The 27,718-nt window shown below is 38.9% G+C and overlaps 1 protein-coding gene across 49 annotated transcripts in view; it reads left to right on the top strand.

Annotated features, from left to right (window-relative positions):
- The window catches only part of R3HDM2 (R3H domain containing 2), a 163,050-nt gene that overhangs the window by 42,418 nt on the left and 92,914 nt on the right, over positions 1-27,718 (top strand). For 44 of the 49 annotated variants that reach the window (XR_015163879.1, XR_015163880.1, XM_086400396.1 and 41 more), the window contains one exon: positions 7,534-7,596. The exons of 1 other annotated variant lie outside the window; for it this stretch is intronic. Coding sequence is in view for 17 of the 48 variants with exons in the window: in XM_086400363.1 (XP_086256489.1) it covers positions 7,574-7,596 (23 nt within the window). In the remaining 31 variants the exon portion in view is untranslated. Of the gene's footprint in view, positions 1-7,528; positions 7,597-27,718 lie in introns of all 49 variants that reach the window. 4 more of the 49 variants (XM_086400398.1, XM_086400408.1, XM_086400392.1 and 1 more) reach the window with 1 other exon arrangement.

Raw genomic sequence — 27,718 nt, forward strand, 5'->3', positions numbered from 1 at the left:
AGAAGAGCAAGAAGAGATAAGAAAGCCTTCCTCAGCGATCAATGCAAAGAAATAGAGGAAAACAATAGAATGGGAAAGACTAGAGATCGCGTCAAGAAAATTAGAGATACCAAGGGAACATTTCATGCAAAGATGGGCACAATAAAGGACAGAAATGGTAGGGACCTAACAGAAGCAGAAGATATTAAGAAGAGGTGGCAAGAATACACAGAACTGTACAAAAAAGATCTTCATGACCCTGATAATCATGATGATGTGATCACTCATCTAGAGCTAGACATCCTGGAATGTGAAGTCAAGTGGGCCTAGCATCACTACGAACAAAGCTAGTGGAGGTGATGGAATTCCAGTTGAGCTATTTCAAATCCTAAAAGATGCTGCTGTTAAAGTGCTGCACTCAGTATGCCAGCAAATTTGGAAAACTCAGCAGTGGCCACAGGACTTGAAGAGGTCAGTTTTCATTCCAGTGCCAAAGGCAATGCCAAAAAATGCTCAAACTACCACACAATTGCACTTATCTCACACGCTAATAAAGTAATGCTTAAAATTCTCCAAGCCAGACTTCAGCAATACGTGAACGGTGAACTTCCAGCTGTTCAAGCTGGTTTTAGAAAAGGCAAAGGAACCAGAGATCAAATCACAAACGTCCGCTGGATCATTTCTGGCTTTATTGACTATGCCAAAGCCTTTGACTGTGTGGATCACAATAAACTGTGGAAAATTCTGAAAGAGTTGGGAATACCAACCATCAGGAAGCAACAGTTAGAACTGGACATGGAACAATAGACTGGTTCCTAATAAGGAATACGTCAAGGCTGTCATGAGAAACGCTGGGCTGGATGAAGCACAAGCTGGAATCAAGATTGCTGGGAGAAATATCAATAACCTCAGATATGCAGATGACACCACCCTTATGCCAGAAAGTGAAGAAGAACTAAAAAGCCTCTTGATGAAAGTGAAAGAGGAGAGTGAAAAAGTTGGCTTAAAGCTCAACGTTCAGAAAACTAAGATCATGGCATCTGGTCCCATCACTTCATGGCACATAGATGGAGAAACAGTGGAAACAGTGGCTGACTTTATTTTTCTGGGCTCCAAAATCACTGCAGATGGTGACTGCAGCCATGAAATTAAAAGATGCTTACTCCTTGGAAGGAAAGTTATGACCAACCTAGACAGCGTATTAAAAAGCAGAGACATTGCCAACAAAGGTCCATCTAGTCAAAGCTATGGTTTTTCCAGTGGTCATGTATGCATGTGAGAGTTGGACTATAAAGAAAGCTGAGCGCTGAAGAATGGATGCTTTTGAACTGTAGTGTTGGAGAAGACTCTTGGGAGTCCCTTGGACTGCAAGGAGATCCAACCAGTCCATTCTAAAGGAGATCAGTTCTGGGTGTTCATTGGAAGGACTGATGTTGAAGCTGAAACTCCAATACTTTGGCCACATGATGCGAAGAGCTGACTCATTTGAAAAGACTGATGCTGGGAAAGAGTGAGGACAGGAGGAGAAGGGGACGACAGGATGAAATGGCTGGATGGCATTACTGACTCGATGGACGTGGGTTTGGGTGAACTCCGGGAGTTGGTGATGGACAGGGAGGCCTGGCGTGCTGCGGTTCACGGGTTCGCAGAGTCAGACACGATTGAGGGACTGAACTGAGTTTCTGTCTCCCACTCTCCCACCCCTATGTTGCCTGCTCGTGCCCACCCCCCACCCCTCCCCCTAGTAACCACTGATTTGTTCTCTGTATCTGTAAGTCTGCTTTTTTATGTTCATTAGTTTGTTGTATTTTTTAGATTCGACATATAAGTAACATCACATAGTATTTGCCTTTCTCTCTTTGTCTTATTTCATTTAGCATAATGCCCTTCAAGTCCACCCATGTTGCTGCAAATGGCAAAATTTTGTTCTTTTTTATGGCTGAGTAATATTCCTGTGTGTGTGTGTGCACACGTGCCTACATGTATGTGTGTATATACACACACAGTAGAATTGCTGGGTCATATGGTAATGGCACCCCACTCCAGTACTCTTGCCTGGAAAATCCCATGGATGGAGGACCCTGGTGGGCCGCAGTCCATGGGGTCGCTAAGAGTCGGGAACGACAGAGCGACATCACTTTCACTTTTCACTTTCATGCTTTGGAGAGCAAAATGGTAATCGACTCCATTGTTCTTGCCTGGAGAATCCCAGGGACGGGGGAGCCTGGTGGACTGCCATCTATGGGGATGCACAGAGTCGGACACGACTGAAGCGACTTAGCAGCAGCAGTAGCATGGTAGTTCTGTTTTTAGCTTTTTGAGGAGCCTCCATACTGTTTTCCACAGTGGCTGCTCCAGTTTACATTCCTGCCAACGATGTACAAGGATTCCCTTTCCTCCTCATCCTTGCCGACATTTGTCATTAATGTTCTATTTTCTTATAGCCATCCTGTGAGGTGGTATCTCATTGTGGTTTTGATTGCCATTTCCAGTGATGTTGAGCATCTTCTCCTGTGCCTGTTGACCATTTCTATTTCCTCTTTGGAAAATCACCTATTCACTTCTTCTGCCCATTTTTTTATAATATACTTTTTAATGAAAACACTAATTTTTAAAAAAATTTATTTTATTGAGGTATAGTTGATTTACAATGTTGCATTAATTTCTGCTGTACAGCAAAGTGATTCATTATACAGAAACACACAAATATATATATATACACACTTATTCATATTCTTTTCCATTATGATTTATTACTAGATGCTGAATATAATTTCCATCATCCTGTATATAATAGTTTGTATCTACTATTCCCAAACTCCCAATCTATCCCTCCCCCACCCCCTGACGTTGACAACCATAAGTCTGTTCTCTGTGAGTCTATTTCTGTTTTGTAGATAAATTCATTGTGTCTTTTTGTTGTTGTTGTTTTAATTTTTGGCTACGCTGTGCTGCATGTGGGATCTTCCCTGATTAGGGGTCAAACCCATACCTCCTGCATTGGAGGTGCAGAATCTTTTTTTTTTGGAGGTGCAGAATCTTAATCAAGGACTATGAGGGAAGTCCCCATTGTGCCATATTTTAGATTCCTCATACAAGTGATATCATATGGTATTTGTCTTTCCAGCTTACTTCACGTAGTGTGATAATTTCTAGGTCCATGTTGCCTCAAATGGTATTATTTCATTCTTTTTTATGGCTGAATAGTATTTCATTGTGTGTGTGTGTGTATGTATATATACCACATCTTCTTTATCCATTCATGTGTCGATGGACATTTAGGTTGTATCTGTGTCTTGGCTTTTGTAAATAGTGCTACTTTGAACAAAACGGTGTATGTGTCTCTTTGGATTACAGTTTTTTCCAGGTGTATAGCCAGGAGTAGGATTGCTGGATCATTTGGTAATTCTACTTTTAGTTTTCTGAGGGACGTCCATACTCTTTTCTGTTGTGACTGTACCAATTTTCATTCCTACCAACAGTGTAGGAGGGTTCCCTTTTCTCTACACCCTATTTAGCATTTGTTACTTGTGTGTGTGTATATATATATTTAGGTGCAGGGTCATAGTTATTGCACACAGGATCTTCACTCTGTTGCAGCATACCAGATCTTTAGTTGTGGCATGTGGAATCTAGTTCCCTGACCAGGACTGAACCCAGATTCCCTGCATTGGGAGTGCAGAGTCTTAGCCACTGGACTACCAGAGAAGTCCCTGAGCTCCACTTCCTGATGGGAATTGCTGCAAATAATCTATGGCCATGTTTAACCTATAACACTGGGCATTCCTTTTCCTTGTTCCTCTTCTTTTGTCTTCTTGCTCTTTCTCCCTCCTTTTCTCACCTCCCTTCCGTCCTTCAAGTTAAGTGGATAGTTGGTGGATTTTTAAAAATTACCTTGCCTTGCCTTGTCTTTTTCTCGAAGTTCATGTTAGAACAAAGCTTACTTGGTTAAAGGATTTCTTCTGTGATTTCTTGGTGTGGGGAAGGACCAGATATTTTTAGGTCTTGACTTTGTAACTTCTTTTCAAATTACCTTAGTAGTACCAAATATCTCTTAATACAGGAGAGATTAGTTTTTTCTTCAGGTGATTTTGATCTTAAAAAAAAATCCTTTTATTTGTAATTGCTAAGGTTTAACATTCTAGTCCTTTTATGATCTCTGTTCCCAGCCATTCAGTCATTCAGAAGTTACTTGTTAGTCATCCAGAGTTCCTGAAGTGGGTCTGAAATGGCAACTTTTTTCCATGGTGCTCATTGAAGTCAGGAAAGGAAAGGTTCCCTATCAGGAGAAGGTATCTGGATTGCAGTTGTCTTGAGTGGACAGTGTTTTTCACATGTGAAATCAGTAAGAATTTTGGGTAAGGTGCAGATGTCAGTGACCTGTCAGCCCATCAGGATAAATCAGCTCAAGTCCTAAATGAGGTGACAATGTCAGCACAATGAGCCCCTTGCCCTGAGTTTATTGGGCCTCTCGTTAAGGTAGCTGTCATAGCCCTTATTTTAAAGAAAAGTCTGAGTATTTGTTCAAGATTCAGCTGACTTTAAACATTATTTATTTTGGAGGGGGAAGGTCACTTTCAGTATAGATGCACCATTGGAAGTGACGTGTGGCTGTTCTTCAGATTATAGCCATTTTCATGTGCCCAAGTGTTACAGTTGTTCGCATCTTTTAAACTTGTCTCTAGGTGACTAGAGGCAACAGGTGACTGTTTCTCTGAGTAAGTTTAATTAATTGTCTTGGGTCCCAGACAAGTAGATTTGTTAACTGTAGTTTCTGATTTATCTGTTGCCCAAACTAGTGATAATTTGATAGGAATAGGAACTCAGAGGTGGCATTTTATTGTAAAAGATGGATGTTGGTTGCTAAATGCAGCTGATTGGAAGGCTGGGACAAAGAATCTGTTATTCTGGTGACAGGGTCATTATTTAGGCTTTCTAGAATGTACCACTAGTCTGATGACTAAACTAAATCTCCCTACTCCTGTGAGGAGTGCTTCACAGAACTCTTATCAATTATGATACTCTTAAAGGATTTGCAACTTGGTTCAGATTAACCTGGTTGTTCTGCTTTTCCTCAGTGCAATACTAGTGGCCAGATTTTTGGTACTTGCTACTGCCTGAGAACTTTGGATCTGAACCCCACAGACCTAGAGGACTGTGTTGCCAGATAAGATTGCATCTATTTTTTGAGTGCAAATTTTACTTTCAGAGGTACGTTCTCTCTTCCAGAAAGGAAGAGAGCTTTTTGAGAATACAGGACAGATTGTTAGAATGAAGAGAACATAGGGTTTTGAAGCCTGGCTGTTTTTTTGGCTGTAGAAATAAGTTTTAAAAAACTGAACACCTCAGAGATAGTACCTGGCTTTGTAAGTGAATCAAACTATTAGAAAACTGTTACAGTGTTTATTGTGTGTCAGACACTATTTGGCATTGGCGGTACAGATATGAAAAAGACACATGAGATTTCTGCCCTCAGAGAGTTTACATTTTCTTGAGAACTTTGATAAAGAAGAAAATAAAGAAATAAGGTAATTAGAGAGTATAGTGCTATGAAGAAAATTGATATGGTGATGTGATTGAGAGTAAGAGGATACTTTAAATTGTGTGGTCAGATCTCTTCATAGTGACATATGAACTATTATTTGAAGTGGGGTTAGAACCAGCGTTTCCTGACGGAAGGTTACTGTTCTGGGCAGGAGGAACAACAAATACAAAGGACTTATGGGGAGTATGTGGTTTGGTATGTTCAAGAATAGGCAGGGCCAGGTTTTACAAGGCTCTGTAGACCTTGCTTTGGATGATGGAAAGCCATTAATGAAGGAAACTGGTTGAACAAGGAAGCTAAGTGATCTGATATACATGTTAAAAAGATCATTCATAACACATTGTAGATCAACTATACTTCAATTAAAAAAAAAAGATCACCCTTGATTCTCTGGGAAGAACAGATAGCAGAGTGCCCAGTGCAGAAGTAGAAAGATCAGTTGAGAGGCTCTTAGTGTAGATCAACTATACTTCAATTAAAAAAAAAAAAAATCACTCTTGATTCTCTGGGAAGAACAGATAACAGAGTGCCCAGTGCAGAAGTAGAAAGATCAGTTGAGAGGCTCTTAGTGTAGTGTTAGTCGCTCAGTTGTGTCCTGCTCTTGGTGAGCCCATGGACTGTAGCCCACCAGGCTCCTCTGTCCATAGAATTCTCCAGGTAAGAATACTGGAGTGGGTAATCATTCCCTTCTCCAAGGGATCTTCTAGACCCAGGGATCAAACCCTGGTCTCCTGTATTCCAGGCAGATTCTATTGCATTTTATTAAAAAATTGCAATTATAAGGAATTCAACTTCTTTCAGAAAGTATTTCATTTTTAATTTTGATAGATTACAGTTTGGGCAAGAAAACCATCATAGCAATAAGTACTAGTGTGGGCTTTGAATTATGTTGCTCTTGATTCTCTGAGTCAGAGTTGGAAAGTGACTTTTTGGTGTGGCAAGGCCTCAATTTGAATCTCCTTTGCTCACTGAAGAATAAGACACATCTGGGCGTGTCTTGAGGGCCTTTAGGGAAAGGCAACCAGTAATTTCTTTGCATGAGGAAGAACAAGACATTTCGTGGGGAAAAAATTCACTGTGCAGATAGTGTTTCAGGACCAAGATTGGCGATGGAAAGGGGAAGGGCAGTATCCTCCGGTCACGCCTCCCAATCCTAACCAAACCACCACACATTGAATGCCAAAAGTCTGAGGGGAAGGGACTGTACGGAAACTGGAAGAGTTTTTTCATGGAAATCTGTGTAAGATACTGGGAAAGTGGACTTAGCGATGTGATATTCATAAAATAGAGTTATAAAACAAAATGATGAATTGGAGATACTCCTCACTGTATAGAACTTAGTAGCGCTTAGGTTTTTTTGTTTGTTTGTTTTTGTTTTTTAGGGCTTAGGTTTTGGAGACAGGCTGGCTTGAGCATATTAAGGGTTCTGGTGGTGGCACTCAGCACCCTGGGTTCCTAAAGTGGATTCAGCAGCAACCAGCCCTCAGAGTCCTATAATAACAATAATAATAAATATTGCAGTTGGAGTGAGGAGATGCTAAATTCTGTGTTTGTGATATTATTTCTACTCAGAGAAGAAAATTTTTTCTCTGGCCACTCTACTTTTGCTTCGCATCTACCAAGACAGATGCTGTTCTGCTAGGTCAGTTTCTAGATTTGTCTTCTGTAGAAGGATAATGGGTAAAAAAACAGCTGAAGAAGTTCAAGGAATAAGACTGGATGAAAGTGGACTTTATTAGAAAGTGGACTGAGAACTGCTTATAAGTAGAAGGGATCAGCAGCAGGGGAGGAACCAAATGACTAGTGTTTTATTGTGAATTAAAATAGGGGTAGATACCGAGGTTCAGGGCAAAGTGAGGGTTATAAGAAATATTGTGAGCAAAAAGAATTGAGAAAGAAAATATTAAGAAGCTGCTATGGATTTTTAAATAGATCTCTTTATTTTCTTTGAGAGTCTCAGATTGAAATATTGCTTTTAACTTATCTTTTTTTTTTTTTTTTGAGGTTAGACTTGTTACTTATATGTGACACCATTCCAGCACTGAACTCATGGAGGCTGAACATTTATTCAGGTAATAATAGTTAACATTTATGAAACACTTTTTATGTGCCAGGCAACAAAGTAAGTGCTTACCCATGATCTCATTTAATCCTCACACAACCTAGAAGTGTTATTGTACCCATATAATGGGTGAAGAAATTGAGACTCAGTATATCAAGATTGAATTCATCTGAATTTTATTTTTTAATTAAAAAATGCAAAAAGGCTACTGCAATAGTTAAAGTGAGACATATAGTAGCTTGGATTAGATGATGTTGTTATTCATTATCTGACGTAAATATGAATATAAAATGGTTTTGATGGACTGTAGTTCACCCTCATCTCCATAACTTTTCCCCATTGCTCAATACATCATACTTTCTGTTTGTCTTTAAAACAGTGAAAATATCTTTTGGTAAAGAAAAATTCAGTTTAGGATTTTTAACCTTAAAGCTCTTAAACTTTTTTTTTAAGTAGGTAAAAAGTTTATATTTTTTGAGTAAATGTCTACAAAAGGTAAAAATCTATAATTGGGGAATTCTTAAGAGGAGATAATACAGATTCTAATCTTTTTTTATTGATTTTATCACACTTGGGGTACTATTCACAGATGTTTTCAAATTTAAGGAACCTTATTAGGTTTTCTTGTAGGAGCTTTTTTTGGTGTATCTAAATGCTTATTTACAGATCACATTAATTGTGTACTTGCCAGAACGGACAGAGTTTCTAGCAGTACCAACTGAAGATCTGTCAAAATTAAAGATGGAACATGTCTGAAATTATAATATAGGTTAATGGAAGTGTTTTTACGTTTACAAAAATTCAAATGTATATGCTACTTTGAGTGGTTCTCTCTGTTTAATTTTGCCAAGAGTTGCCTGTACACTCAGCAAGGGAAAGTAAAACCGCTTTATTAATGCCTTATCAATTATTGAGTGGCCAGCAGGAATACATTGTCCTCTCATAGTTTTCAAAAAAGAGCTTAATTGAGGTTTTTAAAAATTAGCATACAGTAAGCTACAGATGAAAATACACAATTTGTTAAGTTTTGGCATGTGCTTGTCATGAAACTGTCACCACAATCAATGCATAATGAATATATTTATCACCCCTCGAGTTTTCTTATCCCCATTTGTAATTCTTCTCCCAACCTCTGTGGTCTTTGGACAACCACTGATCAATTTTCTGTCACTATAGAATAGTTTGCAGTGCCTAGAATTTTATATAAATGGAATCATAAGTGTACACTCTCATATTTAATTATTTTTGGTTTGGGTTTTTTTTAAAGTTAATTATTTTAGATTGGTATATGTTGTTTTATGTATCAATAGTTCATTACTTTTTATTTCTGAGTAGTGATCTTTTGTATAGCTGTAGCACAGTTCATTCATTTACTTACTGACAGACATTTGAATTTATTCCAGTTTTCAGCAGTTATAAATAACGCTGTGCTGTGAATATTTGTATACAAATCTTTGTATGGACTTAGACTTTATTTTTCCCTCCAAGTTAATTTCTTTTTTTTTTTTTGAAGTGAGTTCACATAGCATACAATTAACAATTTTAAAGTGTACAATTAATGAGTATTTAGTATATTTACAGTGTTCTGCAATCACTAGCGCTTTCTAGATTCAGAACTTTGATTATTCCATGAACCACCTCAGGCTCATTAACTAATCTTTTCCCATTCTCTCTTCCCCCCATCCTTTGGTAACTTCTAATCTGCTTTCTGTTGTTATGGATTTACCTAGTCTGGACATTATAATATAAAAGGAATCAGATAGTATGTGAACTTCTGTGGCTGGCTTCTTTCATTTAGCATAATGTTTTTATGGTTCAGGTTTCCCTGATAGCTCAGTTGGTAAAGAATCCACCTGCAATGTGGGAGACCTGGGTTTGATCCCTGGGTTGGATTCATCCAATTTGTAGCATGTATCAGTACTTTGTTTCCTGTTTAGGCTGTGCCACATGGCTTTTGGAATTTTAGTTCCCTGACCAGGGATTGAACCTGAGCCACAGCTGTGAAAGCCTGAAATTCTAACCACTAGACCACAAGGGAACTCCCAATACTTTGTTCTTTTTTTATGACTGAGTAATATTCTGTTGTGTGGTGAATATATCCTGTTTTGTTTATCTATTCATCAGTTAGGGGACTTTTATGTTGTTTTCCACTTTTGGGGTGGAAATATGAATAATGCTACAAACTATTATATACAGGCTTTTGTGTGGAAATATGTTTTCATTTATCTTGGCTATATACCTCAAAGTCTATTTGCTGGATCATAATGGCAACTCACTCCAGTATTCTTGCCTGGAAAATCCCATGGACAGAGAAGTCTGGCGAGCTACAGTCCATGGGGTTGCAAAGAGTCAGAGACAACTGAATACATGTGCACCATAGTAACTCTATGTTAACTTGTTAATGGACTCTCAGATTGCTTTCAAAGTGGTTGCACTATTAACATTCCCACCAGCGGTTTATGAGAGTACCAGTTTGTCCTTATCAGACTTCTTCTTATCTGTCTTTTTGAGTCTGGCCATCCTGCTGCTGCTGCTTGCTGCTGCGTTGCTTCAGTCGTGTCTGACTCTGTGCGACCCCAGAGACGGCAGCTCACCAGGCTCCCCTGTCCCTGGGATTCTCCAGGCAAGAACACTGGAGTGGGTTGCCATTTCCTTCTCCAATGCATGAAAGTGAAAAGTGAAAGTGAAGTTGCTCAGTCGTGTCTGACTCCTAGCAACCCCATGGACTGCAGCCCACCAGGCTCCTCCGTCCATGGGATTTTCCAGGCAAGAGTACTGGAGTGGGGTGCCATTGCCTTCTCCGCTGGCCATCCTAGTGGATGTGAAATAGAATCTCATAATGGTTTTGATTTGCATTTTCCTGATTACTAGTGATGTTGAGCATCTTTTCACTTACAAGTTGGCCATTTGTATATCTTTTTTGGAAAAATGTATATTTAAATTCTTTGTCTTTTAAAAAATTGGATTAGTTGTCTTTATATTATTGAGTTGTAAGAGTTCTGGGTACAAATTCCTTATCAGATGCATGATTTGCAAATAGTTTTTCCATGGGTTTTGTTTCATTTTCTTTATGGTATTGTTTTGTTTAAAATATTTATTTATTTGGCTGCGTGAGTCTTAGTTGCAGCACATGGGACATTCATTGCGTCATGCAGGAGCTTCTGTTGTAGCACGCAGACTCTCTAGTTGTGGCATGTGGGCTCTGTATGTGCAGGCTCAGTAGTTGTGACACGTGGGCTTAGTTGCTCTGTCATGTGGGATCTCAGTTCCCCAATCAGGGATCTAATCCACGTCTCCTGCATTCTTCACCACCACCACCAGGGAAGTCCCTTGATGATATTGTTCACAGACAAGTTTTAAATTTGATTAAATCCACTTAATCTATTTTTTTTGATTAAGTGGATCTTAATCTATTTTTAGCTCTTACATTTAGGTCTGTGATCCATTTTGAGTTAATTTTTGTGTATGGTGTGAAGTATGGTTCTAACTTTTATGTATAGATATCTACTTGTCTCATTACTGCTTGTTGAAAAGACTCTCAGTTGTGTTCAACTCTTTGCGACCCTATGGACTGTAGCCCACCAGGCTCCTCTGTGGGGATTCTCCAGGCAAGAATACTGGAGTGGGTTGCTGTGCCCTCCTTTGGCCTGTTGGATTGATTGTCTTGGTACCCTTGTCAAAAGTCAGTTGACTGTATATGTAAGGATTTATTTCTGGACTTTCAGTGCTATTCCACTACAATACTGTTTTGATTACTATAGCTTTGTGTAGTTAGTTGAACTTCGGAAATTGAGTCCTCCAATTTTTTTCTTTTTTTAAGAGTATGTTGTTTGTTCTAGGTTCCTTGCATTTCCATATGAATTTTAGGATCAGTTTGTCAGTTTATGAATAAAAAAGCCAGCTAGGATTTTGATAGGGATGCTTTGAATCTATAGATCAGTTTTGGGAGTGTTACCATCTTGACAGTAACATACATTCCTTGGTATGTAAAACATACATGCATGCGTGCACAATGCTTCAGTTGTGTCCGACTCTGTGCAACCCCATGGACAGCAGCGCACTAGGCTCCTCTGTCCACAGGATTCTCCAGGCAAGAACACTGGAGTGGGTTGCCATTTCCTTCTCCAAAATATATATCATCAGGGTAAGTCGCTTCAGTCATGTCCGACTCTTTGCAACCCCATGGACTGCAGCATGCCAGGATCCCCTGTCCTTCACTAGCTCCAGAATTTGCCCAGATTCATGTCCAGTGAGTCAGTGATGCTATCTGACCATTTAATCTTCTGCTGTCCCCTTCTTTTGCCTTCTGTCTTTCCCAGCATTAGGGTCTTATCCAATGAGTTGGCTCTTTGCATCAAGTGGCCAAAGTATTGGAGCTTCAGCTTTAGCATCAGTCCTTCTAGTGAATATTCAGAGTTGATTAAGTTTATATCTAAGTATTGTTTTTAAATTTTTTTTATTTTTGGCTCTGCTGGGCCTTTGTTGCTGCACGGGCTTTTCTCTAGCTGCTATGCTTGGGTTTCTCATTGCCGTGGCTTCCTTTGTGGAGCGTGGGCTCTCTAGGGCAAGTGGGCTTCAGTAGTTTTCAGTTCCTGGGCTCTAGAGCACAGCCTCAGTAGTTGTGATGCACGGCCTTAGTTGCTCCATGGCATATGGCATCTTCCTGGAACAGGGGTCAAACTTGTGTCTCCTGCATTGGCAGACGGATCCTTTACCGCTGAGCCACCATTTTTTTAATTTCAACTTTATTTGGCCAATGTGTCCAATTCCAATATTGTGGTAGAAATGCCTGAAGAACTGTCACCATGTGATTCAGCCCAAGCATCCTTTGCTGTCTCCCAGCCTGGAAACGAAGGGTCCTGGTTCTGCCTGGCACAGGCCTCAGGCCACCCTGGACATCACGGAGCAATAAGGACCCTGGCTTGGGGAAGGAGGGGGCTGCTGGGCTTATCCTGGCTTATCTTATTTTTCTTACTACTGTAAATAATTTTTTCCCTTAACTTCACTTGTGTGTTGTTCATTGCTTGTGTATAAAATGCAATCAATTTTTTTATATTGACCTTGTATCTTGGAACCTTGCTAAACTTGTTTACTAGTTTTTAGTGGGTTCCTTAGGATTGTCCAGATACAAGACCATGTTATCTGCGAGATAGTTTTTACTCCTTTTCCAATCTGGGTGCCGTTTCTTTCTTCTTAATGTCTTACTGTCCTAGCTAGAACCTCCAGTGCAAAAGTGGATGTCTTTATCTTGTTACTGAGCTTAGGATAAATGCATTCCATCTGTAAGTAGGATGTTATGTATGAGGTTTTGCAGATTTCTTTTTTTTTTTAATGAAATTGAACTATTTCCTTAGGATTGCTCTGAGGATTACAGTTGACATCTTAATTTATAACAGTGACATCTTAATTAATACCAACTCAATTACAATTGTGTGCAAAACTTTGTGCCTGTTCAGCTCTGTTCCCTCCCTTCTCTTTTGTGGTATTATGTGCAAATTATATCCTTTTATATTGCATGCCCATCAACACAGTTTTATAATTATAGCTTTATTTGGTTTTCTTTGAAATTAGATAGACAAAGAGTTACATACAAAGCATTTATACTATGTTTTATATTTACCTATGTAGTTACTTTTACCAATACTTTTAAGTTTTTTGTTTGGATTTGAGATACTGCCTAGTATCCTTTTATCTCAGGCTGAATGACTCTCTTTGGTATTTCTTATAGACTAGATTTGCTGGTGATGAATTCTTTCATTTTTATCTAGGAATGTCTTAATTTCTTCTCTGATTTTGAAGAGTGGTTTTGCTGGATATAGAATTCTTGCTTGATAGTCTTTTTCTTTTAGGGCTTTGAATAAATCTTCCCATTGCTTTCTGACCTCCATGGTTTCTGATGAACTTCTTGGATATGCAGATTTAGTGTTTTAAATCACATTTGAGAAAAATTTGGATACTATTTCATTAAATATCATTTCTTTCCCTTTCTCTCCTGTCATGGGACTCCCAAAATGAATTGTTATGTTTTGTGCTGAGACTTTGTTACTTTTTCTTTATTTTTTTTTCTGTTTCTCAAAATCTAGCCTAATTGACCCAACTTAAAGTTTGTTGATTATTTCTTCTTGCTCAGATCTCCTGTTGAACTCTCTACTGATTTTTTAATTTCCATTATTGTAATTTCCGACTCCAAAATTTTCATTTGTGGTTCCTTTTTATAATTTCTTTCATTCAGTATTCTATTTTTGGTGAGACATTGTTCTCATAGTTTTTCTTTACTTTTCTAGTCATAGTTTTCTTAATTAAAAAAAAATTTTTCCCTCCCTCTTTCCTATTTGATCTTATTTAAAAGTTTTTTTCCTAATGTATTCTGTTAAAATTTTTAATCTGCTGTTAGTCTTACATAGTGTAGTTTTATCTCTAATATATCAGAGATTTTTTTTTTACTTCTTCTTCTAACATGCTTAGTTTTTTCTTTAGATTTTTGCATATATCAGTGCAGTCACTGAGTTCAGTTCAGTTCAGTTCAGTCACTCAGTTGTGTCCGATGCTTTGCGACCCCATGAATCGCAGCACGCCAGGCCTCCCTGTCCATCACCAACTCCCAGAGTTCACTCAAACTCACATCCATCAAGTCAGTGATGCCATCCAGCCATCTCATCCTCTGTCGTCCCCTTCTCCTCCTTCCCCCAATCCTTCCCAGCATCAGAGTCTTTTCCAGTGAGTCAACTCTTCACATGAGGTGGCCAAAGTACTGGAGTTTCAGCTTTAGCATCATTCCTTCCAAAGAAATCCCAGGGCTGATCTCCTTCAGAATGGACTGGTTGGATCTCCTTGCAGTCCAAGGGACTCTCAAGAGTTTTCTCCAACTCAGCCTTCTTCACAGTCCAACTCTCACATCCATACATGACCACTGGAAAACCCATAGCCTTGACTAGAAGGACCTTTGTTGGCAAAGTAATGTCTCTGCTTTTGAATATGCTGTCTAGGTTGGTCATAACTTTTCTTCCAAGGAGTAAGCGTCTTTTAATTTCATGGCTCTCAGTTGTGTCCAAATCTTTGCAATCCCATGGACTGCAGCATGCCAGGCTTCCCTATCCATCACCAACTCCTGGAGCCTACTCAAACTCATGTCCATCACGTTGGTGATACCATCCAACCATCTCATTCTCTATCGTCCCCCTCTCCTCCTGCCTTCAGTTTTCCCAGCATCAGGGTCTTTTCCAGTAAGTCAGTTCTTTGCATCAGGTGGCCAAAGTATTGGAGTTTCAGCTTCAGCATCAGTTCTTCCAATGAATATTCAGGACCGATTTCCTTTAGGGTTGACTGGTTTGATCTCCTTGCAGTCCAAGGGACTCTCAAGAGTCTTCATGAACACCACAGTTCAAAAGCATCAATTCTTCGGCGCTCAGCTTTCTTTATAGTCCAACTCTCGCATCCATACATTACTACTGGAAACACCATAGCTTTGACTAGACAGACCTTTGTTGGTAAAGTAATGTCTCTACTTTTTAATATGCTGTCTAGGTTGGTCATAGCTTTTCTTCCAAGGAGCAGGCATCTTTTAATTTCATGGCTGCAGTCACCATCTGCAGTGATTTTGGAGCCCCCCAAAATAAACTGTCACTGTTTCCACTTTTTTGCCATCTATTTATGGTGAAGTGATGGGACTGGATGCTATGATCTTAGTTTTCTGAATGTTGAGTTTTAAGCCAACTTTTTCATTCTCCTCTTTTACTTTCATCAAGAGGCTTTTAGTTTTTCTTCGCTTTCTGCCATAAGGGTGATGTCATCTGCATATCTGAAGTTATTGGTATTTCTCCCAGCAGTCTTGATTCCAACTTGTGCTTCTTCCAGTCCAGCATTTCTCATGATGTACTCTGCATATAAGTTAAATAAGCAGGGTGACAATACACAGCCTTGACATATTCCTTTCCTGATTTCAAACCAGTCTATTGTTCCATGTCCAGTTCTAACTGTTGCTTTGTGACCTGCATACAGATTTCTCAGAAGGCAGGTCAGGTGGTCTGGTATTCCCATCTCTTGAAGAATTTCCCACAGTTTGTTGTGATCCACACAGTCAAAGGCTTTGGTGTAGTCAATAAAGCAGAAGTAGATGTTTTTCTGGAATTCTCTTGCTTTTTCAACAATCCGACGGATGTTGGCAATTTGATCTCTGGTTCCTCTGCCTTTTCTAAATCCAGCTTGACCATGTGGAGGTTCATGATTCACGTACTGTTGAAGCCTGGCTTGGAGAATATATTTGCATATATAGTTATAATAATTTTCTAAATGTCTTTCTTTACTAATTCTATAGTCTACATTGTTTCTTAGTCATTTATCTTTTCATTAGGAAGTAAATGTAATTTACAAGAAGTTGCACATGTTCCATGTGTTTTTCACGCATTTTCTCCTAGTGGTATCAGTTTGCATAATTATAGGACCATATCAAGCTAGCAAATTGATATTGGTATAGTCTGCAGAGTTTATTCATACCTGATCAGCATTTTAGATCTATTCTCATGTGTATGTCTGTGTGCATGTAGTTCTTATGGAATTTCATCACATGTGAATTTGTCAAAGTACAGAACAGTTTTATTCCCACAAGAATTTTTCCTGTTGCCCCTACCCTTTTTTTTGGCCGCACTATGCAGCATGTGGGGTCTTAGTTCCCCAGCCAGTTCCCCGTGCCCTCTGCATTGGGAATGCGGTGTAGCCCCTGGACCACCTGGGAAGTCCTTGTTGCCCTTTTAAAACCACCCCTACCTCCCTCCACCCCACTCATAAACCTGTAACCCTGACAACCAATAATCTGTTCTCCATGTCTATAATATTGTCATCTCAAAACTTGTTTTTTGCATTTGCCGCTTTTTAATTATTTATTTTTGGCTTTGCTGCGTCTTCGTTGCTGCTCATGGGCTTTCTCGAGTTGTGGTGAGCAGGGGCTACTCTTCATTGTGGTGTGTGGGCTTCTCACTGCAGTGGCTTCTCTCGCTGCAGAGCACAGGCTCTAAGTACATGGGCTTCAGTTGCTGTGGCTTTCGGCCTCTAGAGTGCAGGCTCAGTAGTTCTGGTGCATGGGCTTAGTTAGTTACTCTTAAGGCATGTGGAATCTTCCCCAAGCAGGGATCAAACCTGTGTCCCCTTCGTTTGCAGGCAGATTCTTACCCACTGTGTCACTAGGGAAGTCCTCAGAATGTTATTTAAAAGGAATCATACTCCATGTAACCCTTTAAGATTGACCTTTTTTTCCCCTTACTCAGCATAATTTCCTTGAGATCCAAAAAAGTTGTGTGTATCAATAGTTCCTGTTGCTAAGTAGTGTTCTGTGGTATGGCTATCCCAAGTCTGTTTAAACATTCATGTGTTGAAAGATTTTTATGTTGGCTTCAGTTTCAGGCTATTGTGAATAAGGCTATACATTCATATGCATGTAAATATTCATATGCATGTTTTTGTATAAGTTTTTATTTTTCTGGAATAGAGGTCCAAATTACAGTTGCTTAATAATAGCATGGTAACTGCGTATTTCATTTCATAAGAAACTGCTCTACTTTCTTCCAGAGTGGCTGTGCCATATTATATTCCTACCAGTGATCCAGTTTTTCTGCATCCTTGCCAGCATTTGGTATTGACAGTATTTTTTATTTTAGCCATTATGATGGGTGTGTAGTGATATCTCATTATGGTTTTAATTTGTATTTCCCTAATGGTTGATTTTCAATATGTCTGTTCATGTCTACTGCCCATTTTTTTTTTGTTTGTTTCTTTACTGTTGAGTTTGAGAATTCTTTATATATTCTGTATACAAGTCCTTTGTTGGTTATGTGGTTTGCAGATTTTTTCTCCAATCTGTGGCTTACTCTAACTCTAGACTCTGCTTTCTCAGGCTCTCACTCCTGTGTTCACCACTTAGGAAGCCTGTAGGAACATGCCTAGGTTTCCCTTAGACTCTTTCTTCCTTTGGATATTTCTTGGAAACTCTCAAGGCATTAAACTTAGGTAATATAGAGCTTGGTTGGGGCTTCCCAGGTGGGTCAGTGATAAAGAATCTGCCTGCCAACACAGGAGTCCCAAAAGGCACGAAATCGATCCCTGGTTTGGGAAGGTCTCACTTCAGTAGGAAATGGCAACCCACTCCAGTATTCTTCCTGAAAAATCCCTTGGACAGGGGAGCCTGACTGGCTACAGTCCATAGGGTTGCAAAGAGTCAGACATAGACTGAGCACGCAGTATAACACAGAGCTTACTTTATTTTTTCCTCATCTCTCAGGAATCATTGTCCTTCATTGCCTGATGTTCAGTGTCTTAAACACCAGTGTTTTGCACATTTGTCTGATTTTTTTTATTATTTCTGCCAGGAATATAAATATCATTCCTATTATTCCAAGTTAGAAGTGAAATCCCCATCCCACCCTCAGAATTTTCAATAACACTAGGAACATCCATTGTTACTAACTACTGTCCAAAAATGCCTTCCTTTCTCAGGTTGTTTTTTAAAAAGGGTGGGCATGAGGTGGGAATGGAGGCTAAATATAACTCAGACAAAAGATACTTCTGATGTTGTTCAGTATCTCTTGAAGCTCAGGTCCTTTCAGAAGTTTGCAAATCAATCAGATACAGGTTTAGAGCTAGAAATAGGTCATCTACCATAGAACACAATGATGATGTGAAAAGATTTTTGTGACAGCTTGTGTGTGATAATATATCTTTTCTTGTTCAGGTTTCTGTTTGGATGTAATGCTAGATTCTGGATATTTTCAAATATCTTTATTCTTATCCTTACATCCTTTTCTTAAAAGAATAACCATATTTTTTAAATCACATTTTCTTTTATCTAAAGGGTAGAGTTAACCGGTTAAAAAAGCTGCTTTGTAAGCTTAGGTGCATCTAGCTGGGTAATTCTCCTTTGACCTTTATTATTAGTTTTGGAGCTTATATCAGAGCTTTTGATGTTCTAATATGTATACAAGTGTTTCTTAAAGAGTTTGCTCTGCATTTCAAAACTGCACTTGCCTATATAAAATTCAAAGAGATAAGCATTGCCACAGGATCATGTAGCTATCAAACACTTGAAGGAAATACTTCTTTGGAGTTACTTTGTGGAATGAGGACACATTTCAGCAATTAGGTAACTGAGCTCTGGAAATCTGCTAGAGCCACCTTTAGAATAGAGCTATCTCTGCTTATGCTAGTCTCATTAGGAAAGTTTTACTTCTATTCCCAGTCTATTGCTTCTGCTGATGTACAGGGGTATAGCTTGGTATATTATTAGCTGGTTTTCCGCAGTGTATCACGGATGCCTTGTACCGAATGGTTACTCAGTGAGTGAGTACTTGTTGCATGAATGAATGAATGCCTTTTCATTGAGTCACTGCTTCGGTCAGTTCCTTTCATATGTTTTGTCCAGAATCTTTCCTTTTCTTTCTATCTCTATCCTTTTGGTCATTTTTTTGGTCTGCATTTCCTCCAGAGGGTGGACAGAGAAGGCAAAAAAGATGAACCAGAAATCATTCTGTTGTTTGTAAATAACTCAGGTAAGGAAAGAGTACTGTATGAGAAGAAATTGAAACTTCTGCCTAAAATGAGGTTTTTGAATTAATACTAGATTTCACTTCTCTATTTTTCTTGCCGTTACTAATGCTGAATTGGTGTTTTGCTTTTCTTCAGCATCCTGAGCAGCTTTTTTCTCTTTAGCTTATGGCTGGTGATAAGAGAATTCCATGGACTGTGTAGTTCATGGGGTCGCAAAGAGTCAGACATGACTTTGCGACTTTCACTTTAACTTCACTTTCACATGCTGCTTTAGTTTTCATTTTTATTTCTAATTTTTGTAACCTTTTCTTTTCTTCTATGTGGAGTTCTCTTCTACTTCTTTATTCCTTAAGTATTAGTGTATCCTGAAACCTCTGCTCACCTTTCTAGTCTTTTCTGCTATTAATCTTCCAGTGTTCTCACCATGCACTCTCCCTTTAAAATCCAAGGTTTCAGCTCCTGTCACAATCTGGTGGTCTAGTTATCTAGTTCCATCAGTGTAACTGCCTACTGGGCACTTTATGTTAGTACATCACATATACCATATTTTAAGTAGAACTTTATTCTTTCTTTACAGACTATTCTCCTTCAATATGCATATCTCAGAATACTGAGAAATGTCTGTCTACCCCAGTTGTTCTCAAACTTTTTGGTATTATAATCTCTTTACACTCTTAGAAATTACCAAAGCCTCCAAAAGAGCTTTTGTTTATGTAGGTTTTATCTATCAATATTAATGTATTAGAAATTAAAACTGAGAAATTTAAAACACATTAGTTCATTTAAGTATGATAATAAATCCATTACGTGTTAACATAAAAGTGAATTAAATTTTTTTTTCCCCACAATAGCAACAAAATTTATAAGAAATGTGTCATTGTTTTTAATTTTTCCAAATAATTTAGTGTTGGGGTTAATAGAACACAGATGAGTCTCATACCTGCTTTTCATTCAATTAGTTGTTATATTATATGTCATGTAGCTTTCGGAAAATGCTCTTGTGTATCTTTGAGATACACGAAAAGGGTGAATAAGGTTTAACATGCTTATAAAAATGGTTTTGATCTTGTGTATTCCTTGAAAAAGTCTTGGGAATTCCCAGGCCACACTTTGAGAGGTGCTTTTGTCTCTGGCTGCCTGGATGTCCTCTTTGACTTCTCCCTATCATCACATGTATTTCCTGTGTCAGCATGTCTTAATGATTCTACCTCCTTAATGCTTCTTGTATCAGAGTCCCTTCATTCTCCAGCCAGAATGCTTATCTCATCTTTTCCCTAGGTAGTGTCTCTGCCTCTAGTTTATCTGCTTTCTTAATCCATTACTTTTGTAGCAAAAGTAATCTTTTTAAAATAGAAATATAATCATGTATCTCCTTTCTGGATGTCCTTTATAAGTTTCCCAATGCTTTAGTTAGTACACCAGATTTATGTACATATATATATTTGGTTGTGCTAGGTCCATGTAGGATCTAGTTCCCTGCCCAGGGGTTAAACCTAGGGCCCCTGCATTGGGAGTGTAGAGTCTTAGCCACAGGGCCACCAGGAAGTCCCACAGCACAAGATATTTCATGAGCCTGTTTCCACTAACCTCTAACTTCTTTTGTAGCCACTTTTCTGTGAGTGTCTTATGGTATAGCTTTTTTTATGCAATACTTGCAGTTCTGAGAAAGCAGCATGGTGAGCCATACATCTGTGTTAATGATATTATTGTTTGTTGGATTCACATTATGTTACTGGCATTATTCTTTACATGTATTATTTCATTTAATCTTCACACAGTCTTCCAAATGAAGTACTCTTACCATTTCATTTTGTAGATGAAGAAACTGGAGTTTAGAGAGATTAAGTATCTGGCTTCACATCATCCAGTTGTTAAATATGGAATCTGGATCTCTTTCTCCATTTCCTGTTTTGCTGTTTTTCCTTGAGGATTAGGCTTAAGCATCACCTCCTTCTGGAAGCCTTCCCTCCAGTGTGATTTAGATGACCACTTCCTCTATTCCTATTTAACCTTGTGAGCAGCTCTAGCTAGCACTTAGCACATGAGAATTTACTTATTTGTCTCCTGTACCATTAATTTTCCTAGTAGGTACAGGAAGGGAACTTCATTCTTCTGGCATAGGAAAATTAGTTTGCATCCCAGAATATTTATCTCTAAAAGGAGAATGCATATTGAGGGCCTTAAAACCTAATGTCACTCTGGACCTACTTACTCTGTTCATTCTATACCAGCAAGGCCCTCAATTTCAGAGAAACCATAAAACAGTTAAGAATATTTCTATATTAATTCTTCCAAGTTTAAAAAATAGTGTCCCTGATCTTGTTTTGGTTTTTGTTGTTTAGTTGCTAAGTCTTTTCCAACTCTTTTGCGTCCCAATGGACTGTAGCCCACCAGTCTCCTTTGTCCATGGGATTTCCCAGGCAAGAATACTGGAGTGAGTTGCCATTTCCTTCTCCAGGAGATCTTTCTGACCAGGGATCAAATACACATCTGCTTTGGCAGGCGGATTCTTTACCACTGAGCCACTCAGGACCCCCCTAAGGGAAACTGAGGCACCAAGAAAATAAGTAACTTATCCAACATCACACAGTTTTTAAGTGGCAGATGTGGAATTTGAAATCTCTATAAAAACTTTACTGTACAGAATACTGAATCCTTTTTACCCAGGATCTCATAGTACAGTCATTGTTAGGATAAAGGTAAGTGAGGAATAGAGGTAAAATTATATGGTGCAACTCTACTGTCATGATCTTATAGAAAGTGATGATTTACTATAGATTTTTAAAAATGTGTTTTCTTTTTAAAACACCATCTTTTTAGTATGAATGAAAGGCTCTTTTATGTTATCTTTATTACAAAATTAATATCAGTTCTGAGCTTCCTGCCCAATTTAATTTTTACCTTCCCAGTGAATAATAGCAACAAGAAGTCTCACATTTTAGTTGAGACTTAGGAAGCTGATAATCATTTTTCTTCTCCTAGCAACTTACATTAGGTAATTCCAGAATTCTGTTTTCTTAATTTATGTGAGAGATACATCTCCCCAACCACCACCACCCCCCACCCCCCATCCCTTAAGCATTGCTGTGGATGTTTAATTTTGAGAATGCTAATTAGCTTCAGTAATTACACACCTTGAGGCATGTCTAGACATTTATAGCTTTGTATTTTTGGTTTGGAATAGGATGTGTTGGAACTTTTTACCTTTTGTGTCTTTTTTTCTTTTTTCAAGAAAGCTTTGAATTTAGTTCATGGAGGAGCTTGTTAATCTAAATTCAGTCATGGAATTTAGGGCTATTGCAGATTTATTTAGCCAGTATCCAGGAATGTGATACTTATTTTTTGCTAACAGTATTTTGAAGTAACCAAAAGTAGTTCTTCTTTAAGATGATGCCTTATGTTGTAGTTGGGTTTTGGAATCAGACCAATATGGAGAATGTAATTTTATTAAACTACCCAGCCTAGTTTTAGGGTTTGTGTGAATCCGAAAGCACATCCACAACAGGTCCCCTTTGTTGACACGTTTTTAATTCTTAGTTATTTAGGGTATGCTGCTACACTATCTTTTTACCAGCCTTCCTTCTGTCTTTTGAAAGTGTTAGTTACAATGTTGTCAGTGTTTTAGTCTGTTTCCGGAATAGATTTGTTTCCAAATTACCTACTTCTGACACAATATTTTAACCTTTAGTTTGACAGTGAGCATTCACCAAAGAGATAAGTGGATTGGTTTAAGAAAATTTGAAAGTCATAGTATTTCTTAGAAAAGATTTATTTGTGGCTGTGGTGGGTCTTCATTGCCAGGCAGGCTTTCTCTAGTTGTGGTTAACGGGGGCTACACTTCACAGCGGTTGCACAGGCTTCTTACTGCAGTGGCTTCTCTTGTTGCAGAGCACAAACTCTAGGGGTGTGGGCTTAAGTAGTTGCAGCTCTTATGCCTCAGAGCACTGGCTCAGTAGTTGTGACAAATGGACTTGGTTGCTCTATGGCATGTGGGATCTTCCCAGACTAGACCTGTGTACCCTGCATTGACAGGCAGATTCTCAACCACTAGATCACCAGGGAAACCCCCGTAATAATGTTTTTGAGAATGTGATGGGGTGCAGGATATGGTTTGTAGACTGACTTTGAGCTCTTTAAGAGCTGATAGGATTGGCCTAGGCAAGATACAGCGGGCTTAGGGAGAAAAGCATGAGAGACATGCAGAAAGGTGCTTTTCCCCTAAACGACTCTTTTGGATATCTTTCTACTACATCCCATCATATTTGGAGCTTAAAATAAGAACTTCAGTATAATTTAGTTAATTAGATTATGCTCTCTGGTAGGATTATGTGTGAAATTACTGAGTATTTTTAGTATCCCTGTGCAGGAAGGTGAGGCATCAAGTTAAGGAGAACAAAATTGTCCTTATATTAAAGACATACTCTACAGTTTCAGTTAGTTTCAATTTTAAGGAAACTGTTCTGAAATTAGAGGAAGCAGCTAAGTGAAATAGCCATATATAAATAATTCATTTTCTGGTTATGCCAGACTTACTTACATGTGATATTGATGTTGAGGTATCGGGTAACCATTCCATACTCACTTTTTGTAGTCAGTGGTTTATTAACAATAGTTTATTTGTTATTCCAGGAACTGTCTGAGAGTAAGGAATCAGATCAGATCAGATCAGATCAGTCGCTCAGTCATGTCCGACTCTTTGCGACCCCATGAATCGTAGCACGCCAGGCCTCCCTGTCCATCACCAACTCCCGGAGTTCACTGAGACTCACGTCCATCGTGAGTGATACCATCCAGCCATCTCATCCTCTCTCGTCCCCTTCTCCTCCTGCCCCCAATCCCTCCCAGCATCAGAGTCTTTTCCAATGAGTCAACTCTTCGCATGAGGTGGCCAAAGTACTGGAGTTTCAGCTTTAGCATCATTCCTTCCAAAGAAATCCCAGGGCTGATCGCCTTCAGAATGGACTGGTTGGATCTCCTTGCAGTCCAAGGGACTCTCAAGAGTCTTCTCCAACACCACAGTTCAAAAGCATCAATTCTTTGGCGCTCAGCCTTCTTCACAGTCCAACTCTCACATCCATACATGACCACAGGAAAAACCATAGCCTTGACCAGACGAACCTTTGTTGGCAAAGTAATGTCTCTGCTTTTGAATATGCTATCTAGGTTGGTCATAACTTTCCTTCCAAGGAGTAAGTGTCTTTTAATTTCATGGCTGCGGTCACCATCTGTAGTGATTTTGGAGCCCAGAAAAATAAAGTCTGACCCTGTTTCCACTGTTTCCCCATCCTTGCCCTTGTACAGCTTACATTTTTTCCCCCCAGTTTTATCTAGACACAATTGATATGCAGCTCTGTATAAGTTTAAGATGTACTGCCTAATGACTTGGAATAAGAAAGGATTACTGCAAAAAGTTTTATTAACATTCATCTCTTTGTATAGTTTTAAAAATTGGAGCTTAACATTTTACTGGGAGAAATGATCAATGCCATCAAACTTCCATGGAATTAATGTGGAATTCCTTAAAGTGAGACTTATAGATGATGGTGTTTTGGTTGTAGTTTCTCTGAAAATTGGCTCTACTTTTTTGTCTTCGGTACCTATTTTGCCCTTCCAGGGAGAAGTGTAATGGCAGAACATGTAATAAATGATAGTTTCAGTTTGTCACAGATTTGCTGAGTATTAGGTGCCCTGTAAAATAATTTTGAAAATTATTTAATTGCATTAAAATCCTACAGTGGCATTTTTAACTTGCTTATTTTACAGATCAGTTAAGTGAGGGTTATAGAGGTAGCTGCTACTCAGATCACACAGCTGGTGTGGCTAGGTAGACCTGTTCCTAACAATTTTAAGTCCCAGGTTGAAAGTGTGAATGGAAGGATATATTCCATGTGTTTAGATATTTAAGTTATGAATCAGAATTTTGTTTATTTATTTGGCTGCTTCTAGTCTTAGTTGCAGCACACAGGATCTCCGTTGCATCATGTGGGATCTTTTCATTGCAGTGCACGGACTCTCTAGCTGTGCTCAGGCTCAGTAGTTGTGGCCTATGGGCCTAATTGCTCTGTGACATGTGGGATCTTAGTTCCCCAACCTGCAAACCTGCATCGCCTACATTGCAAGGCAGATTCTTAACCCTGGAGCACCAGGGATTCCTCAAATCAGAATTTTCAACACAACTCTGGGGAAAAAAATTGTCCTCCTGCTTAGATATATTTTCATAATGTCCTGGAAGGCCAGAATTCTTGGACTTCTCAAAGTTCTGAGACAGGAAGGGGATAGTACAGGGATGTCCTCTTAAGTCTGGTTTCTGTCTACATCTGTCTCATCATCTGTCCCTTGCCCACCATTCACACCATGGGATGTGAACAACAAGTATTGTCTGTTGAGGATGGAGTTTGAGGAGAGACCCTCTGAAAGACCTGGAAGTAAGTTTGAGCCTTGGGCAGGGCATTCTAGAATCCAGAGACCATAGTTGGTGATGATGGAGTCAGAGGCTTCCGGTAGGGCTGGCCCCTTGGTCCTATTAGCATCTTGCCCTGAGGGGATAGACAGGTCAGAAGAGCATCAGAGTGAATCTGTCTAAAGTACAAGACTCAGAATAGGCTTTCTTTACAACAGCCAAGGGTGGTACTACCACCAGGACTCAAACTTGGGTATATTTGACTATTCTGTCCTTTGTCAACAGTGAGAAAGTGTGGATTTACATAGAAAGGACATGATTGTTTATTGTTTGGTGAGTGCAGCAGGTATGGAAAACAGCTAATTTGACCATGTTATGTCATGCTTGGAGAAGTGCTTTGAAGTTGTGTTTTTTTTTTCTTTTGATATGGACCATTTTTTTTTTTAAGTATTTATTGAATTTGCTACAGTATTGATTCTATTATTTATGTTTTGGTGTTTTGGCCAAGATGCACATAGAACCTATACCCCCTGCATTGGAAGGCAAAGTCTTAACCACTAAACTGCCAGGGAAGTCCTGGAGAAGTGCTTTGAATGGATCATGTTTTCAATAAGCCAGTCTGTTTTACCTTTTAACATACTATTTAGTATTTAATCTTAGATTCTAGAGAATTTAAGAGTGGGAGAAAAAAAAAACAATAAAACTTGTTCCAAGTGTGTTCTGATCTTTCTGCAGTTTAAGTTGAATGACATAGTAATGAGGAGACATAACCAATTTTTCTTCTGAAGATAGGTGAGGCAGAAGCATATTGGTCTGTTTATGTATTGGTCTGGAGTTTAGGCTGAACAAGAGTTTCTTCAGTACTACTTGCTTTGCTTAGTTAGAATGAAACATTTATAAAAGGACAAGATTATGGTTTCTGTTGTATTTTATATTATATTTTAAAGGTAGATTAGGCATCATTATATAGTCTTAAAATTTTCAGTTGTCTGAAATTGATCTTAGAATTAGGAAGAGAGAGTGGTGTTTTGGTGGCTGTGAAGAATTGCTGTTTGGATGTGGAATATTAGATTTTCATTATACAGATTGTTGAGTTTTTAGAATATATCTGGGTTCTAGTCATTCTTTTATTAATAGTCCACAGGATACCAGTCTTAAGGCTGTCCAGCCACACTATTCATCAGACCCCATTCTTGAAGCATTCTTGAGTAGATTGAAACCTGGAAAATCTATGTGAACCCATGATCTTGGATTATCCTCATCTAATTATACATTTGTCCTTTTTTTTGTTTTTTATTTTATTTTATTTTTTAACTTTACAATATTGTATTGGTTTTGCCATATATCAACATGAATCCGCCACAGGTATACACGTGTTCCCCATCCTTAACCCTTCTCCCTCCTCCCTCCCAATATCATCCCTCTGGGTCGTCCCAGTGCACCAGCCCCAAGCATCCAGTATCGTGCATCGAACCTGGACTGGCGACTCGTTTCATATATGATATTTTTGTTTTTTTGACTGAGTTGCAAGGCTGACAGGATTTTAGTTTCCTGACCAGGATGGAACATGGGCCCTTGACAGTGAAATTATTGCATCTTAACCACTGGACTTCCAGGAAGTCCCAAATTCATCAGTTTTATCAGACTTAGAGTTTAATTTCAGAGAAGGCAATGGCACCCCACTCCAGTACTCTTGCCTGGAAGATCCCATGGATGGAGGAGCCTGGTAGGCTGCAGTCCATGCGGTCGCAAAGAGTCGGATACGACTGAGTGACTTCACTTTCACTTTTCACTTTCATGCATTGGAGAAGGAAATGGCAACCCACTCCAGTGTTCTTGCCTGGAGAATCCCAGGGATGGGGGAGCCTGGTGGGCTGCCGTCTATGGAGTCGCACAGAGTTGGACATGACTGGTGACTTAGCAGAGTTTAATTTAAATGTGGAAATAATATAGTCATGACTTCTGTTCAGTTTTCAAGGTACTCTTTTTTTTTTTAAACAGGTGAGAATCTTGTGTTTGCATGTGTTGCATGATCAGATCTGTTAGTGGTGGAAAACTGAATAGAAAAATCTTGAGTGCTGTGCACTCTCAATTTTAGAGGTATAATTATTAGTAAGTCTAAATTGATGTTTTACCTAGAATGTAGTGGTATGAAAAATAGAATTTTATCCCCCTTCTAATTTTTTTCTTAAGAACGTGT

This window comes from Bos grunniens, chromosome 5 (genome assembly GCF_055505025.1).
Source record: "Bos grunniens cultivar Pamir isolate PY7600 chromosome 5, Bosgru_T2T1.0, whole genome shotgun sequence".
NCBI lineage: Eukaryota > Metazoa > Chordata > Mammalia > Artiodactyla > Bovidae > Bos > Bos grunniens.